We start from the raw sequence: 19,587 nt of genomic DNA on the forward strand, positions 1-19,587 counted from the left end.
ATGAAAACCCAGTTAAGGAAATGTTGTAGCTGTGAGCCCAAGAAGGTAGGTTCTCTAAGTAACTCAGGACCACACTCCTTGTGTCAAGTAATGGAACCTGCTACAGAACCGATTTTTTGAAAAATAATTTTTGAAACTGAAAAGTATATTTCTTGAAAATTGTTTTGAAAAATATGAGGGAAACTAAGGACCCTACTTCGTTGGGCCAAGAGTTGCAAATATAGCAAATGTTTGTGAGATTAAGTTAAATGGTATCCCTAGTGTTATGTCTGGTGTGTTTGTTTTTCCTTTCCCTGAATGCTTAACTATCTTTCTTTTACAGATTAAAAAAAACAGAAAAGCACACAGTTTCCTGTTGGGAGGGGGGCACGGGTGGGAGGGAGCAGACAATCAAGAATGGGCCTGAGATGACCACAATGCTGCAATTATTAAAAGGATGTTTAATGCAATTATCAAGATGTTTGTTGGGCAAAATGTTATTGATAACTGAACTGGCCACCCCTTCTCATCCACAAAGCCCTGTTTACGGACTCACAAGAATTTGAGATAAGCCCAGGGCATGAAATACATCCTAGTGAAATTTCAGGACTCTGAGATTAAAAAGAATATCCTAAAAGATTTAGTAATAAGTAAATAAAACAAGCAACGGTGGATTACTTACATTGGAATGAGAATCAGACTGATACCAGACTTCACACCAATAGTCCTGTAGGCTAGGAGACAACAGAATACTGCATTTAAGTTCTGGGGAAGTGATTTTCAGCCCAAAAATTTATACCTAGCCTATTGGTAGAAAGTGTGAGGGCAAACTATAGACATATTTGGATAAGCTTGGATCAGAAACTTACTGCTCATGCATCATTTTTAAAAACATTACTTCAAGATGGTGAACAAAAAATATCAGGGGAAATCATGGGATTTAAGAGCATTGAAAGATGTAAATTTTGGGATAGTTCATAAAATTCATGCTAATCACTACCAGAATTAAGACCAGGATGACACTAATGATTAGAAGTGGGTAGAAAGGACTATTACTCTGTATTTTATGCTCTTCTGTATTATCTGTATTTTTGTTTTGAAAACAATTACTTACAACAAAAATATTAATAAAAAAATTACAAGACACCCCCTCTGTTGTGTGTTCTCAAATTCCATCTTAAGACATTAATAAGAGTACCTGTCTATACAGTTTAGGATCATTCTGGAAAAAGTCTAGGGAGATGCTGTTCAGACAGGTTTATACTCCAGATGTTTCAGAAAAATATTTTATCAGTTCAGCACACACACAAATATAGTAAGATGTAGACACATAAAAAGATGATTTTTATTTCTTCACAATAATCTGGAAATAGATCTTACAAATTATAACAAGGACTACATATTTCTACTTTAAAATCTCATCACTTACTAGCATATGTTATTGTAGTTTCATTAATGACAGAATGGGCTGCTTTAGGGAGATGGTAATTTGTCCTTTGCTCTTAGATGTTTTTCTCTTTCTCATGCTGAGAATGTAGTCAGTTCTTGAAATTCTTCGCTTGTGTGCCTTATAGCAGGAAGTTGCCAGGCAAGAGAGACAATTTATAGGGCCTCCCTGGTGGCGCAAGGGGTTAAGCACAGTGCTGTGAAGCTATCCACTGCCTCTGCAGCACTAGTTTGATCCCCAGACAGCCAGGGAGCTATCCACATGGTGCAACAGACCTCTCCTGTGCCTGCTGCTCCCCTCAGCAGTATGTTTTCAGTCAATCTGCCTGTTCTGAATTCTTTCAACCCTGCACCTTTGGCCTGTACCCCAAGTCTTGTATGCATAAATAAATAAATCTTTAAAAAAATATTTAAAATCTAAAAAAAAAAATCTTAAAAAAAAAAAGAAATACAACTAATAGGCTTTTTTTTTGCTATTGCCTTGGCTCGTGAGAGGTAAATGCTTAGACTTAAACAGGTGGAAGCTGTGGGATATAAGAGGAAAGGAAGATTCCTGAGACTAAGAAATGGGGTAGGGCTAAGTGGTGATTCAATGCTGGGCAAAGAGTCCAGGTTTGCTTGCAGATATCACCCCACAGGTAGGAGACACAAGTAGACTAGTTTGTAAACTCCAAATGTGGGACCAATGGCCAATGATAGGGTTGAACCCTATCCACCTTCAGAAGACCACATGGGAATGGACAGTGAGTTTATTGGGGGCCACCAATGACAGCAGCCGAAAGGACCCCTATGTGACTTTTCCCATCCAGTACATTCTGGAACCTTTAATAGTACCCAAGTGGGTGAGGAATGCTATCAATGAATGAGATTGAATTCCTTACCATCCAGATGGCTGGAGGCTAAGTGCAGAATAAAGTTATTTACAGTAGATTTCAGGCTGCCAACAATGGTACCATTCATGAAGGTGTCTCCTTGGGCAAGGAACAATCCATAGCATAAAATGAAAAAAAAAAATAACTTTTACAGAATATGAGACCTAGATGTGACTTCTATTCTGAACATCTAGCTGAAATTCTTCATGTCTAGGATATGAAGTCAAGGTTTAAGATTTAAAAGAACTTGTTTCAGGTTGTTTGCATAAAGTCAGCAGAGTAGAGGCTGTGGGCCATGGCCTTTCAGCTACTTTCCCTTCTACCTTAGCGCTTGAAATGTTCAGCTCTATATGTAGCAATTGAAATACATTATTATTTCATTGTGGCTATAAGTCTTGTTATAGTTAATGTTCTCACTTTTAAAATGAAATAAAGAAATCAGGGCCTCCCTGGTGGCGCAAGGGGTTAAGATGCAGCACAATAAAGCTATCCACAGCCTCGGCAGCACAAGTTCGATCCACACTAGAGAGCTACCCACATGGCGCAGCAGACCTCTATTGTCTCACCCGCTGCTCCCCTCAGCAGTGTATTTTCAGTCGATCCGCCTGTTCTGCTCTACACTCTGTCTCTGGTGGATCCTTTCACCCTCCACATCTCAGACCTGTGCCCCAGTTCCTGTATGCATAAATAAATAAATCTTAAAAAAAAAGAAGAAATCAGAACCATAAAAATATCCAGCTCTAATAGAGGGGATAAAAACAAAACCAAGCTCTATGGATTTTCTAGTTACACTCCATTCAAGTAATTGTGGGGAAAGAGGTCTGAGATGCAGTAGAACACCTGACATTAATTACACCTTCTGAAAATTAAATGTCGCCTCCTAAGTCTTTTTCAAATGAGATAAGTATATGTGTATTTGCTAGTATATGGACATATATCCAACAAACTGCTAGCTAGCAACCAAACACAGGGTAGAAATTTCTTTGCAGAAAAATGTGTGTTTGTATTAACCTACTTCATAGCCAAAGAAGAGGTTTATTTATGCCTTCTGATTGGGTGTTAATTCTTAGGAATCATTCTACATGATACTACTTCTAGTCTAGTTTCCCCCACTATCCAGTTTTCTTTAATCTATGTCTTTGTCACACCTTGTAACTTCTTTTCTTCTTTGCAGGCAGAAGGCTGATTGGCATTTAGCTTCTTATCTCTCTCTTTGCAGAAGAGCTACATTCTAGCTGCATGAGAAGCCTGTGCTACAAGAAGTTCAAGGACGAGAAGACCTGTCTAAATTGCCTGGGTGCTCATCTATCAGTCAGTCAAGCACGGTCCCTGGGTCACAGTGACATAGATCTTGCTTTAGCCAGACTCAAGAGCAGAGGTTGGTGGAGGGGTGGGATGATGCCCACAGGGGAAAGCCTGTCCTATGAGTGCTGTACCACCGAGAGACGCTGCATTGCAGGAGGCCGGCCTGGCTTGTCTGCCCTTATTCAGCCATCTGTTCAAATGTTCTGATAGGATTCTCTCTGATAGCAGGGCCCACAGCGAATGAAGGTAAATAGCAGCAGCACGAGGACACCGGACACCATGCCAAAGGCAACGGCAAGGATGATCTTTAGAACTGTGGAAAAAGAGGAAATGCATTAATGTAAAAGTAGTCCATTAAGAAAATAGGAAGGTCACACATCAGTGTTGCTTTCAGCACTAATTGTAAATTTCAGCAGTATTTCTGAAGCAACCTTGAAATCAGCACAGTGTGGTGGAAAAGAGCACTAGACTCGGTTCTGATTCCAGCATGACCTTTGACCTTAGGGCCTCAGAGCTTCCACTGGGAAGGTAATCGATTGAGGTATTTCTAAGGCCCTCTTGCAGCATTGCCTTCATGCATTTTTCTACACTTAAAACGATCCATTGTTCATGATCTCGGGGTCAAAGAAGATTCTGAGTCCTTGACTGCAATCACTAATTGGGTTTAGAAGAAATGGAGTATCATCTTTGAATCTGGTTTTTGTAAATATCTTTAGAGAGGAAACTTGGAGTGTATATTAGCGAGGGTAAGCGTTTTTTAGGATAATAATGGACTATTGTTACCCTGTACCTTTCTGCCGGCTAGCTCACCAGTTATGAAACAGATCTATGGGGCTGTTTTCTATGAGATGCTATTCATTATGTCACCAGGAATATTACTATGCCCATACAGACTAGTCCACTGTAGTGTCACATCATTGTCTCAACTCTACATGAATGTCTCACCTTCATTTCAAGAATATGGTGTTGCGGTATTGGTTTTGCTCCCTGGTGGTGCAGCGGTTGAGCAGCGGTTGAGCACTGGGTTGTGAAGCTGCCTGCGGCCTCGGCAGTGCCAGTTCGATCCCCGGCTGCTCCCCGGCCACTGGAGGAGGGTCCCGCATGGCGCGCGCAGACCTCTCCTGCCTCGCCCGCTGCTCCCCTCAGCAGTGTACTTCAGTCCTTCTGCCTGCTCTGCTCCCCGCTCTGGCTCTGGTGAATTCTCTCACCTTCCCACGCTTCTGACTGTACCCAGTACTTGTATAAATAATAAATAAATAAATCTTTTAAAAAAAAAAAGAATATGGGGTTGCTTGTTGACTTAGGTGCCTGGGAGCAAATATCTCTCTAACCCAGGAAGTTTTGTCTACACAACACTATTGCTCCATGGAACACAGTTGAAAGTCACTGATACAGTCTCAACTATCACAAAAGGAGTCAAAAGGAGTAATGTGAGAAGCAGAGAGCTTATATAATTTGGCTAAAGTTAAGCAGATTAACCTTGGCCCCATGGCGCACATGAGGTCTTATCAGTTTCAAGGTTTTAAAACCACCCACCTATTCACGAATGACTTTCAAATCAAAATCTCCCCAAACTCAGTACTCTTATAGTCCACTGTGTACTCAACCCTTGGATGGCCAATGAGCATTGCAATCACAACAAGTCCCAACAAGTCCCATCACTACTTCAAATCTGCTCTCTGGTCAACTGATGAAACTTCCTTATTCTAGTGGCTCAGGTGAAAACTCACCTGACTCTTCTCTCTCTCTCTCTCTCTCTCTCTCTCTCTCTCTCTCTCTCTCTCTCTCTCTCTCTCTCTCTCGCTCACATCCTTTACCTAATCTGTCAGGAAATCCTGTCAGTCCTACCAAAAACTGTATCCAGAGACCACTGACAACTCTCCTTCTTTGGCCTCACTCTCCCCAATCATGCTGTGCTAGGGTTACACCAACACCCTCCTGACTTGCTTCCCACTTCTATCCTAACCCCCTACAGTTTCAATACAGCAGTCAAATAACTTCAAGTCAAGCCATGCCATTTCTCTAAGTAAGTCCTCAATAAATACTCATTTCACTCAGAATAAATGCCCGAGTCCTGATGATAACAGCTTCTGAGGTTCTTTGTCATTTGGCCTTGTTAACCCCCTGGATTTCTTCACCGACCACTCTCCCTTCAGTTATTGTCTTTTGGCCACATGTGCCTTCTTGCTGATGCTCGAACATGCCAGCACATTCCCCCTTCTTAACCATGGCCAGGATCTCTGCCTCAGGTAACTCCATCACCTCTGCTCAAGGCTTATCCTCTCCATGAGGACAGTCTACTTAAAATACCTATCCTCCACCCACCCCCAGCTTGGCACTTGTTACCCTTGCCTTCCAAAGAACTTATTTATTATTTTCTTATTTTCCCACCTTCCCTCTAATAGAATGTAAGCTTCAGGAAAGCAGGAACCTTTGTGGTTTTGCTCATGAATGTAACCCAAGCACTTACAACAGTATCTGGCTCAGAGCAGGCACTTAATAAATTTTAATAAATTAAAAAATTAATGATAAAACTGTGTTACAACTCTTATCTATTATTTCAGAATGCCTCTCAGCATTATGAGTTAGTGAATATTAATAAAATTAGATCCTGGTGGCTGGATGCCCTAGCATACAGAGTTAATGTAAAGTTGGAGGGAAATAAACAGAATCGAGGAAGGAAGAAAAGGAGTAAATTAGAAATGAAAGGAGAAGGCCGAGATGATGATTCTTAACAATTAGGTTCTTTTATGCTGACTTTCTGCATTTGGAATTTATTTTCAATGATTTTTTTTTCAGTATTTTAATTGGCTATGTTGTCATGAGTTCCTACTCTTTTTCTTGTCTAGACAGTGTGTACATCCAGGCCAATGTGTGCTGGGTTCCAGAGATCCACAGAACCCTGCTCTTGAGAAGTTCATAATCTAGTGGGAGAAGCAGATAGACAATAGCAAAATAGAGGTGTGAAGACTGGAACAGGGAAAAAGCTGCAATTAACACAGGGTGTTCCATTTGGAAGAGCATTTGAAAAGTCTTCTGAGAAAATGAAAAGATTTGAATGGTCTTTAAGGTGAACAAGAGTTTAAGATTTTTTTCCTTGAGACAGAACGAGGTAGGTTTGGGATATTAGCACCTGGATGAGGTTGGAGTATGGGTTACGGTGAGGTGAGACCAGATATGTGTTGGGGCCTGAGTTTTATCGGGTCTGTTTTCTCCTGGTACAAACGGAAGTCCTCAGCAGTTACCACATGTGTAAGTGACATGAACTGTTTATGCTAAACAATAATACAAACAACCAACCAAAACACAACAACCCAAAACTGTGGGAAAAGATGGCATGGTAGTGATAGATCTGTTAGGAAGGTATTAAAATGCCTTCAAGGAGCCTCCCTTGTGGCACAGGGATTAAAGACAGCGCTATCAAGCTATCACCAGCTACTGAGCACGAGTTTGATTCCCCTGCCAGCCAAGGTGCAGCAGACCTCTCCTGTCTTGCCTGCCACTTCCCTCAGCTGTGTGTTTTGGGGGATCTGCCTGTTCTGTTACCCACTTTGTCTTTGGCGAATCTTCTCATACCTCACACCTCTGGCCTACATCCCAGCACTTGTATACATAAATAAATAAATCCTTAAAATTAAAAAAAATGCCTTCGATAAGATTGCATTGGAACTCTGGTCCTGAGATTACAGATGAGAGGATTTAAGATTCTCCAGAAATAGACTTGATAGGGTTTCTGACGGACTACATATATTGGCAAAGGTCAAGGATACCCCATGGGCTCTAGCTTGAGTGAACAAGAAGATAAACAGGCTGTGAATTGAGACTGTACATTAAAAAAAGGGTCAATTTAGAGTAGAGGAGTCCAAAAGATTGATTCAAATATAGGATTGAGATGAATTTTTATTCATATATAATCAGTGGGAAAAAAAAAAAAACAGGCCTAGAATTCTATATGTAGATGTGGAAATAAGGGCTATGGAAACAGAAAATGGAGCCTGGGTAATACTGGCTCTTGGTGAGTGTGGAAGGAGGAAACCAACAGGACCCTGGGACACAATCATTTGGGGGCTGGTAGGAAATCAATATCTCTCTCTCTCTCTCAGTTTTTAAACTATATGCTTCCTTGCACTGTAAAAGATTTTGTGAGTTTGACAAAATAACTTTCTAGATCTGAGGGTGAGTAATCGGTTGCATCTTACAGCTAAGTGGTCTAGTGCAGGAACCATCTACTGCCTGGGAACACGTGAGCTGCTATAGGCGGCGAGAATTGATCCTACTTTTCTGAAAATGATTCTGGCCATCCATTTCCGAAGCCTCTTCCTCTTGCCATTAACCCTTAAGTCCTGTCTACTCTTCTTTTCTCATTCACTTACCCTAGTCCTTGGACTATTAGAACTGCCCCCCAACTGTTTTCCTTGCTGTCAGTCCCACTGCTTTCCAGCCTACTCTCCCCACTGAAGCCAAAGGGGTCTTTCTAGAACAACAAGCCAGTCACCTTGTCTGTCCTCTGCCCACATTGTTAATGGCCAGAACCACTCAACCTGACCTAGGAGACACTTAATGCTGCCTCTCGGGCCCCTTTGCATTCGCACAGACAGACTTTTCCGGTTCCTAAATGTGCATGCTGTCGTTAACCTCTCTGCCTTTGTACCTTTTCTCTTGCTTGTAATTCTTTCCTCTCCTCACCTTCATTTGCCTGGTTAATTCCTTTTTTTCTTCAGGTTTTGTTTAAACATCACCCCCTTTAGCAGCCTTCTCTGACCCTTGGCCTTAGGCTAACAGCCTCTGCTGAGTGTTTTCTGGCTCTGTGTGTCCAGAAACACACCAGACTTAACTGCCAGGGCCCGTTTAGCTCCTGTTCTCCTGGCATGCTCCCCACCCCCTGCCAAGGTCTATGGTCACACCAGTGTAATCTTCTGGCCTCTTTTTCCTCACCTGCTACATAGGCATAGTGAGTGCATAATAGGTAGTCAATGCGTATCTATCGTTTAGTAAATATTCACATACTTAGATGCACGAATCCTGTTTTGGGGAATTTGGGGAATTTGTCCTAAGGAAATAGTTCACAAAACAATGCAGGTTGGAAAGGGAATAGGATATCTGGGAATTAGGGCATTGGGGAGGTTGGGTTTGAGGCCTCACTCTCTTGCTTGTGGCTTGTCACTCTCCCAGTTTAGTTTTCATCTCTGTAAAATGGGGCCATTTATAGCTACTTCACAGGAAAAGGAAGAGAGTCCACTGAACTAGCTTCTGATGACTTTCAAAAGGGACATGTCATAAAGAGATGAAGGATGAACATCACTTTGCAGAATAGTTCAGGAGGAAGAGGGAGACGAGGAAATAGCGAATGTACATTATTGGTTTAAGAAAATCAGAATTGAAGAGCATGAGATGGCACAGGCACTGAGGATGCTTTCTGATGAGAGAAGATTTGGACACTTTCACAATAGAGGGGATGGTGCAAAGAAGAAAGCAAAGCCACGTTTTGGAGCTTTAACTAACACTTAGTCCTAAGTTTCAGGACTAGATACACGAAGTCTCTCACACACATGAGAGAAGGAGCTTGGTCACTCAGAGAGGAACAAGTGGAGGCAGAAAAAGCAGGTTAAAGCCGTATTCTGAAGTTGTGACTGGAAAACTTGAGAGTTTTTGGTCAACTGTCTTGCTCTTCTCTGGACATCTCATGAGAATAAAAAAAGCCAGATGGAATTAGAAGCCTGGGGAAAATAACAAGATCTTCCTATAAAAAACAGACCCCAGGAAGGATGAATGCATTGACCGGACAGTGCTGAAAAGTCCTGCCAAGACTGAAATAGAAAGTTCGACTTTCCTAGTTGGAAATGGTGACGGTAAGTTTCCTCTCCACTCGGCATATCAGAGTGGAAGACCATGAGGTTGATCTGATCTAGAGTGGGATACTGGTGTGGTGGGCAGTTCTTGAGGTGGACCCTTATTATGCTGCCTGAATTGTCTAGGTTGAGGGCAGGAGTGGGAGTACAAGAGTGGCCCAGCGTATACCAAAGGGAAACTGACAATAATGGCAACAAGGATGAGTAGAAGCTATTAAAATCAGACTCATCTCTGAGGGAAGAGAGGTGAGAAACAGGTGTCATGTGGGCTCTAAATAGCAATGGCGGGACAAGGTGACTATGCTGAATACAGAGGCCAAATAACAGACATGTTGGTATAAACATATGTAGATGTCAATGAGTGGGTCTTATAGTACAGTCACATTTGGGGTTCATTCATAGCTTTCTATCTCTCCTATTTATTGAATAATTGAGTTCTAGGTTTCTGACATCTGGACTCGACCTTGAGGAAATCAGACTAAGTCAGGAGGGCTGAACATTTATTCAATTAGGAAAGAAAAATTCTTTTTTGTATTACATCCTACTGGCTAAAGGTTCAAGGAGGAAAATGGTATGAATTGTGTGCCTTTAAGAAACTACTGGTTGAATATTGGGCATGTGTATACATCACGTGGATTCTCAACTTTATAAAGGTTATAAAGGGAATCTAGAACTTTCCACCCAAATCTCCCTCCTAAAAAAATTGCAGTTGGAGATTGAGGTTAGGGGTTGGGAGAGTCCTGGAGAAGCTAGTATGGCTCTGTTAGTAAAATTTTAGAAATAAGCATTTTCTAAAAAGTAGAATTGTATTGGGGCCTCCCTGGTGGTGCAAGGGGTTAAGCACTGCACTATGAAGCTGTCTGCAGCCTCTGCAGCATGAATTTGATTCCCGGCCAGCCAGGGAGCAACCCACATGGCGCAGCAGGCCTCTCCTGTCTCGCCCGTTGCTCCCCTCAGCAGTGTGTTTTGGTCAGTCTGCCTGTTCTGTTCCCCACTCTGTCTCTGGTGAATCCTCTTACCCCCCACACCTCTGGCCAGTACCCCAGCTCTTGTATGCATAAATAAATAAATCTTAAAAAAAAAAAAAAGTAGAATTGTATTCTTGAATACAACTTGAATATAACTTGAATTCTTTTCAAGTTAACATGGTATAGACCTTAGTCTTATAATGAATTTTCCAGCAAAGGTTCTGTTATATTTAATTGATATGAGAATTAAATTAATTGTGTGTACTAGCACTAGCTGCTAACATTGCTTATAGGGGTGGGTAGGACTCTGGGGGTAGCAATACCCTAAGGAGTAATGTTGCTTGGTATATATGACATGTCCTGTACTTGTGGTTTTGTCCTGCTTCCTGTATTGGCTTCCTCATGACCCTCTAAATGTCTTGAATTCAGCTATTTTTCAACAAATTACAAAACTGCACTAGTTAGAGCTATTTATCACATTTATTTGGGCATCCTATACTCTAATTCATTAAACTTGGTAGCCCCACAAAGGAGTCATTCAGCCCTACCACCTTCCCAGCTTCACGCAGCTCTATGGTGTCCCTGCCAAGGTGAGCGATCTTCCATCCCAGCAGTCACTTCTTGTCCCAGAAATTTCTCAGAACACAGTCTCTTTTCTTAAACTGTTTATCTGCTGCCCTTAGCATCATTCCTTCATAGCATACATGTCAAATCTAATCCTTTTTTCTTTAAAGTTCAAGTCTTGAATTCACTTTCTTGGGGACCCTTAACAAACTTTCTAGGAGTGAAAAACATTGATTTGTCAGTACAGTGGATCTAGAAAACAAAAAGTCAAACCTCTTGGTTGGTAGCATATGCTGATTTCTGAGGTAAAAATATTCCCACCAGGATACCATGATTAATTGCAAGCTACCAAAGGGAAGTCACTGAACTCAGAATTGGGAAGCAACACACACATTCTACTCTGGGACACCAATTCCTATGTTTTCTTTTTATTAACATTTTGCTGCTTAAATATATATGTGCTGTATATGGATGATGAATTGTTGATACTGATATTGTGTGAACAAGATTTCTATAAACACACTACAGGTAGATTTGATAAGAGGAGGTGACACACTGGCTGTGGAGGATGAAGGAGTAGGTGGGATGAGAAATGGTTCCCATGTTACTGGATATTGCTGCTAATCAAGATAGAAAAGAGTAGGTGCAGGGAGAAAAATGTAACTATACATTCATTGAACAATTACTGAGAACCAATTCATGCCAGACACAAGTGTATTTCAATGAGGAGGACAGATATAACAGGGAACACAATGGGTCAAATCCTTCCTTTTATGGAGATGACATTTTCTTTTATTAGAACTGGCTCTGTAAGGGGCCTCCCTGGTGGTGCAAGGGGTTAAGACACAACATATGAAGCTGTCTGCAGCCTCTACAGCACAAGTTCAATCCCTGGCCAAGGAACTACCCACATGGGGCAGCAGATCTCTCCTGACCCACCCGCTGCTCCCCTCAGCAGTGTATTTCAGTAAATCTGCCTGTTCTGTTCCCCACTCCGTCTCTGGTGAATCCTCTCACCCTCCCATGCCTCTGGCCTGTACCCCAGCTTTCATATGCATAAATAAATAAATTAAAAAAAAAAAAAAAAAGAACTGGCTCCATAAGTAAAATCTGTAGGAATATCTTTGGATTCTGAATTTCTGCTGAGTAACTACTCTATCCTATCCTTTCCAGCTTCAAGCCACTAGGACATCTGACAAATGCCTTTCTAGTACATTGTACCACACTACAAGAAACCGCAATCCAAATGGCTTCGAAATGGTGTAGTTGCCACCTCCTGCAGGAAGCCTTCCCTGATATTCCTGACTGCCTCCTTCCCTCTAAATCTAGGTTAACTCTTGTTCTTATAGCAACCCTTATAGTCATAGGACATAATTCTTGTTATTCCGTACAATATTGATCTCTTATCTCTTTGCTTCCTCACTACATTGTAAATTTCCCAAGGGCATTTTCTGACTAAATTTCCCAAGGGCATTTTCTGACTAAGTACTGCCTTAAGCAGATGAAACAGTCATCCATCAAATTAGTCTCAATCTAAAGTAGTAAAATCCAAACTAAATACATTTTTCCTTTCTCACTTTTTAAAAAAATTGCATTATTTTTATTGAGGTTACATTGATTTACAACACTGTATATGATGTAAGGGCATATCTTCAGATATATGTCACCACAACATACCCACAAAAGCACCCTAATCCTCCACCATAGTCCCCTGGATCACCTCCCCCTTTGCTCCCCATCCCCCACACTCTCCCTCTGGTGGCCTCAATTCTGCAGGCAGCTTTCGAGGGAGGGTTTGTTTCAGCATAGTTTTGTTCTTTCCTTTGTTTTGTGTCTTTCTATTTCACATTTGAGTGAAACCATCTGATATTTGTCTTTCTCCTTCTGACTTCTTTAGTTTACTATAATCCACTTCAGTTCCACCCATATTTGTTGAGAATGGCAAGATTTCATCTTTCTTTTTTGATAGCTGAGCAGCAAACCCCTGGGTATATACACCACATCTTCATTTTCTGTTTATCTGTCACTGGGCACTTCGGCTGTTTCCAGAGTTAGCTGTTGTAAGCAGTGCTACAATGGACATAGGAGTGCAAATATCCTTCAGATTAGTACTTTTATAATCTTCAGCTAGTGCCTAAGAGCGGAATCTCTGGATCACATGGAAGATCTATTTTTAATATTTTGAGAAGCACCCATACTGTTTCCCATTGGGGTGCGACCGTCCACATTCCCTCCAAGGGTGTATGAGAGTTCTTTTTTTCCCCACACTCTCACCATCGCTTTTTGTTTTTGGTCTTTTTGATATGGGCCATTCTCACAGGCTTGAGGTGGTGCCTCATTGTGGTTTTGATTTGTATTTCTCAGGTGCTAAGCGGGGATGAACATTTTTCTTGTGCTGGTTGGCCTTCTGTTTGTCTTTTTTAGAATCTATTTAGATTTTATGCCCATTTTTTTTGGATTGGATTATTTGCCTTCTTATTAAACCATATGAGTTCTCTGTAGACCTTGGCTATTAGTCCCTTGTTTTGTATGATTTGCAAATATTTTCTCCTATTCAGTAAGGTGTCTTGTTATTTTAATGGTAATTGCTTTCATTGTGCAGAAGCTTTTTCATTTAATGTCATTCCATTTACTTATTTTTACTTTTGTTTTCCTGGCCATTGTAGTCAAGTCCCTAAAAACATCACTGAAGCCAATGTTGAGGAGTATTTTGCCTGTTTTCTTCTATGGTTTTAGGTCTTGCATCCAAGTCTTTAATCCATCTTGAATTAATGTTTATGCACGGTGTCAGAGAGTGGTCCAGTTTCACTCTTTTGCATGTGGCTATCTCCACAAACTAAAAACACTTACAATGTAAAATATTTATTTAAACCAGTCAAGTCATTTTACTTTATATTTATATTTTCCCTCTTGTTACTTAAAAAAAAAAAAAAGTATAGCAAAATAGAGGCTCTAAAACCTGTCCTCTAGGAATATTATTCTAATTAAACACACACGTTTCAAAATTCATTATAGAGGTAATGTTTTTGAATTTCCTAGTGGTGACATTATTCAATATTTTACATTTGGATCACTGCTGGAGGAAAATTCCATGCATGGAAGAAAAAAGAATTATTAGATGATGGATCCAAGGCCAAATATTTACTTACAAAAAATGATACAAATAAACACATCAGTCGATGTGTCAATTTTCCCAGTGCTGTGCTCTAGATTCTGCCATCCAGCAGAAATCACCTCCGGGAACCATTTCATCTTTATCCACAATGGCAACTCCGCACACTGTTTCTAGACGTGTTATATTGACAAGACTCAAAAGAGAGCCATTGGAACATAATTTCTTCTCATACAGAGGGTAGTTTCAACAGGATCTATGAGCTTGCTTAAGGTTTCTAAAAAGAACAGCATCAAAGCCTCCCAGATTCCTCTGTCTTCAGAACAGATAATATAGCTACACTTGCAATAATCCAACACCTCTCGGAGGCATTCAGAATCATCCCATCTTTCTTATGTTGTTCCTGCTTGATGAGTATTGCTGTGCTCTTCCCCTCTCAAGTCAATTTCAAATCCAACGTCTCTAGCCATTAACTTCAAGAGAAAGCCCACATGGGGCTCTCAGCTCTGCCATGTCATGCCTGAATCTCTTGCTCTCATCAAATTACTTATTGCTAACAGGCATGTGCTCCAAGAGCTGTTATGTATCATAGACAGTGTTTTGGCAAGTTTGATTTTTGTTTCTTCATAAATCACATGAATTTTCCAGGACCAAAGAGTACAAAGGGGTATTTTTTTTTCCCCCAGCTCTGCCAGTCAATATGTGGTACCATTAGGATACAAAGAGAGGGTATGAGAGTTCCTTTATGGCTGTGGACATTCTCACAGTGGCAGTGGTATTTCATTGTAGTTTTGATTTGTGTTTCCCTGATATTCAGTGTGATGAGCATTTTGCTCAGCTTCCCAGGGTAGATGGTTTCTCTAGTTTGCTCCAAAGTAGCTAGTTTCTTTGCCTTCCCTTGTGAGAAGGTGGGAACAAATAAGTTGTCCTTGGCCCACTAGCCTAGGGTTAAAGTCTTCTCTTCCTTGCTCTCACTCTCAGTTCTGTATTTTGTTTGAAATCTCTTTCAGTTCGGACACTTGAAGAATCACCTCACCCAACCCTGCTCACACAAAATCTGAGCATCCTTGAACAACAAAAGGTCCTGAGTAGCATCGCTATCAACTTAAGTCTGAGCTCTGAGTGTATCTTAGCAATGAAGAAACCAAGTCAAGGTATACAGCAAGTAGAGGCAGGGCCACACGAGAGGTAGGAGTTACCTGAAGTTGGGGGTCCCTGAAACATACAATTATCACCCAAAACCCAATTTTCTCAAAGCCAGAGGACACGGCCATGTTTTACTAGGACAGCACCCTCTGCTCTGAGAGCATCCTGCTCTTTCTGCAGAACTCTGCCTGCATGCTAATGCATAGCCTTCCGAGTACCTTGGTGCTTGTTGCTGGGCATACACTCTGTGGACCAGTCTTGTGGGATCACAGAGGCAACAAGATCAGCGAACTTGGTCAGAGGACAGCTGTGGGTGCAGCCCGGCAGTGTGAGGGGATATGGCTCGTGCCGTGTCTCATTCAGATAGTACATCTCCACTGAGTAGCTCCTGGAGAGAGGAGGAGAGGAGAGCAGAGGAGAGAGCTCTGTTAGTTCTGTGTTTGTCAGGTTGTCCCTGAATTTTTCCACTCGCCTGTAACATGTCCGTTGAAGGACCCATGGAAGAATTTATGAATGAGTAAACATTAGCCAATTCACTTATGGGCATGAGGAGACTGGAGCAGGATGGACAGAACAGGAGGGTGGAATTTCCTTTTTTTTTAAATTATTTATTATTTATTTGTTTGTTTTTGTTTATACAAGCACTGGGTACAGTCAGAAGCGCGGGAGGGTGAGAGAATTCACCAGAGCCAGAGTGGGGAGCAGAGCAGGCAGAAGGACCGAAGGACACTGCTGAGGGGAGCAGCGGGTGGCAGAAGGGGTCTGCGCGCCATGTGGGACCCTCCTCTGGTGGCCGGGGAGCAGCCGGGGATTGAACCGGCGCTGCAGAGGCCGCAGGCAGCTTCGCAACCCAGCGCTCAACCGCTGCGCCACCAGGGAGGCCCCTAGCATATTATTTTAAACATTTGTACTTAACTAAAAATTAAATACATTAAGAATGTTTTCATTGATCTTATCTACAACATTAAAGGTTTATGTACTTTAGGTGGCAAAAATCTAAAACTTGGGCCTCCCTGGTGCTGCAAGGGGTTAAGTCTCAGCACTATCAAGCTATTGCCAGCCACTGCAGCATAAGTTCGATGCCCGGCCAGGGATCTGACCCACATGGCACAGCAGACCTCTCCTGCCTTGCCCGCTGCTCCCCACTTTGAAATACACAGCAGTGTATTTCAGTCAGTCTGCCTGTTCTGCTCCCCACTTTGTCTCTGGTGAATCCTCTCACCACCCCCATCTCTGGCCTACACCCCAGTTCTTGCATGCATAAATAAATAAAAATAAATCTAAAACTCCTCTATTTCTATGCTCTCTTTCTTTTCTTCCAGGGGAGAGTGTGATCATCTTACTCGTGGTCATCTAATACGCAGACATCTACAGTATTTGTTAATTTAAATACCCCTTGTTCCTAATTTAAAAGCAAGTAAGTTGAAAAAGATGTCTGTGACATCAGTAACTGAAAGACGGTAGTTAAGCTGGCATACATTCAAATAAGTGTGATCATTTTAGGATATTAAATATAACCCCACAAAGACATAAATAAAGGGGCCTCCCCGGTGGCGCAGCAGTTGAGCGCTGGGTTGCGAAGCTGCCCTCAGCCTCTGCAGCTCCAGTTCGATCCCCGGCTGCTAGGCGAGGGTCCCACATGGCGCGCAGACCTCTCCTGCCACCCGCTGCTCCCCTCAGCAGTGTACTTGGTCAGTCTGCCTGCTCTACTCCCTGCTCTGGCTCTGGTGAATCCTCTCACCCTCCCGCGCTTCTGACTGTACCCAGTGCTTGTATAAATAAATAAATAAATAAATCTTTAAAAAAAAAAAAAGTTATTGCTGTCAAGTAGCAACAGTTTAAAAAAAAATTTTTATGCTATGTATACTTGTCTGTAATTGAAAACAAAGAACTTAAAAGAAAAAGATAATGAAAGCAATGGAACTTAAACTTTTGATATTTCTCTGGACTGTTAAAAAAATTCCAATATCCTACCTATGAGTGACTTTTGGTTACTTTCTTTGTTTTTTGTCTGTTTACATCTCTCCGTTGAAAATCCCCCCTCTGGATTCATCACATGGTTTTACTCAAGGGGGTGGGGAAAGGGAGGCTGTGGGACAAATGCTGCATCATCCTAAATGAAGCCGACTCAAGATCAGAGACCTCAGAGAGGCGGGAGGTGCCAGTGAAGGGGGAAGCCTCTTTATCCTGTCCCCAAAGAGACAGTGTTTGCTCCTGGAGCTGATCCTGGAATTTTGGCTGGATCATTACCTCCGGGCCGGAGCAGCTTTCCAAGAAGCAGACATAATTGTGATGCAGAGAGCACTACATGTCTATTATCTCGCCTTCGCTTTTCTGTTCTGCCAGACCACTCTCCACGCTGTGGCTATGGTTTCTCTGCTCTGACTCTAGACTTTCGAGAGCAAGGCTCGCTATGACCTCATTTTAGTTCCACCCCACCATGCCTGGCGCAGGGTCAGAGGGTCAATAAATACGACCCCACCCTTGCCTAACTCCCAAGACTCACTTTCTCTGTAAATGTTGACAGCGCTGGTTAGAATGAGGCCTCTGTGCTGCTGTTTTCCCGCTCTGCATGCTCAAAGGGCCAGAAATATACAGCCAGGGATATAAAATTTTCAAAAACAAATACAGGGACTCATGTTTAAAAATTATGATGCATTTTGGGCCTCCCTGGTGGCGCAAGGGGTTAAACACCAGACTATGAAGCAATCCACAGCCTCTGCAGCACGAGTTTGATCCCTGGCCGGCCAGGGAGCTACCCACATGGTGCAGCAGACCTCTCCTGTCTCGCCCGCTGCTCTCCTCAGCAGTGTATTTCAGTCAGTCTGCCTGTTCTGTTCCCCACTCTGTCTCTGGTGCATCCTCTCACACCCCACACCTCTGGCCTACACCCCCGTTCTTGTATGCATAAATAAATAAATCTTAAAAAAAATAAAAATCATTATGCATTTCAAGATGTTGACAGCAGAACATTAAACCAAACATGGGCTGTTCTGGCACAGGGTCCTGGGGACTGCAGAGGTAAGTGGGCTCAGCCTGGGCTGTTGTGACCCCTTGAGAAGAGGGCAAAAGGAACCTCCCCAATTAACCCAGAAATAAGATTCTGGGGCCATGGCCCTAACTTGGCTCCTTCCTGGCTCTTATTTCATCAATTAAAACTGCAAGGTGGTTCACCAGAAATAAATCCTTCTCCTCCTCCCGGTGAGAATACCATGTCACAACAGGTACGCATTTCTGCTATGACCTCGGCTATGGTGGCCAGGTCTGCCCAGGCCTAGCAACCCCTGATGTTATAGACTAATGAGGACATTGGGTCACTCTCACTGCTGTCTTTCTAGAGCATTCAAGCTGAACCTTGGTCAGCTGGGAAGGACCACGCCAGGCCACAGAGTCAACCCTGCTCAGAAGTTGTGCTTAAAATCCCTGAACTGCTAGGTAGGAATCACCAGAAGCTGCATGGATCTGTCTGAACTCTTTAACTAAAAGAACATTATTTTATAACCATTAACAAAACTTAATTTTTCCCACGGCGTCTTCTGTTAGTTTTTGTTTTAAGAGAACAGGATGATGTCTGCATACTTCTTAAACACCTTCATTTTTTAAAATGTAATTTCTGTCATGCAGGGAGGTTTTCAAATTTGCATCTAATGTCTAAGTACTCTTCCCAGTAAAAGTCTTATGAAAACAGGGCCTCCCTGATGGCGCAAGGGGTTAAGCATAGCACTGTGTAGCTGTCTTCAGCCTCTGCAGCACGAATTCAATCCCCGGTTGGCCAGGGAGTACCCACATGGCGCAGCAGACCTCTCCTGTCTTGCCCACTGCTCCCCTCAGCAGTGTATTTCAGTCAATCTGCCTGTTCTGTTCCCCACTCTGTCTCTGGTGAATCCTCTGACCCCCACACCTCTGGCCTGTACCCCAGCTCTTGTATGCATGAATAAATAAATATTTAAAAAGAAAACAAAGGAAAAACTGGCAAAGGTATTATTACATGCTACCACCTTGCCCAGAATATAAAACCAGCCAGGTAGGTAGACACAACAACCCTTAAGTCAACAATGACAATAATAAAATCTACGATCTCCATCTACTGATCCTAATTTTGAAAAGTACCTCTTAGACACTTACCCCTTGTGAAGATACAACTCCATTATGTGGCAGGAAGCATAGGGAGGGATGAGTCCGTTGTAAACCTCTAGCGCCATCTGCAGGCCACTCACAGTAGTGTCATGCTGCAGGGATTTGACACAAAATTGGTTTTGATCTTTACCCGGGTTCAGATTTACATTCAACAGGTGTGTACTAAGCATTTGTAGAACACCAGGAGGCTTCTGACTCAGTTAAATTTC

General features: G+C 42.3%; 1 protein-coding gene across 1 annotated transcript in view; it reads right to left on the reverse strand.

Moving 5' to 3' along the window:
- Nucleotides 1-3,013: 3,013 nt before the first annotated feature.
- The window catches only part of ACP3 (acid phosphatase 3), a 40,694-nt gene continuing 24,120 nt past the window's right edge, over nt 3,014-19,587 (reverse strand). The window contains exons 9-11 of the mRNA XM_037519841.2: nt 19,367-19,470; nt 15,460-15,629; nt 3,014-3,915 (exon numbers count right to left, since the gene is read on the reverse strand). Of these exons, the coding sequence (XP_037375738.1) occupies nt 3,797-3,915; nt 15,460-15,629; nt 19,367-19,470 (393 nt within the window). The 3' untranslated portion in view covers nt 3,014-3,796. The remainder of the gene's footprint in view (nt 3,916-15,459; nt 15,630-19,366; nt 19,471-19,587) is intronic.

Source organism: Talpa occidentalis, unplaced genomic scaffold (assembly GCF_014898055.3).
Source record: "Talpa occidentalis isolate TD23 unplaced genomic scaffold, MPIMG_talOcc4v2.1 talOcc4.10, whole genome shotgun sequence".
NCBI classification, from domain to species: Eukaryota; Metazoa; Chordata; class Mammalia; order Eulipotyphla; family Talpidae; genus Talpa; species Talpa occidentalis.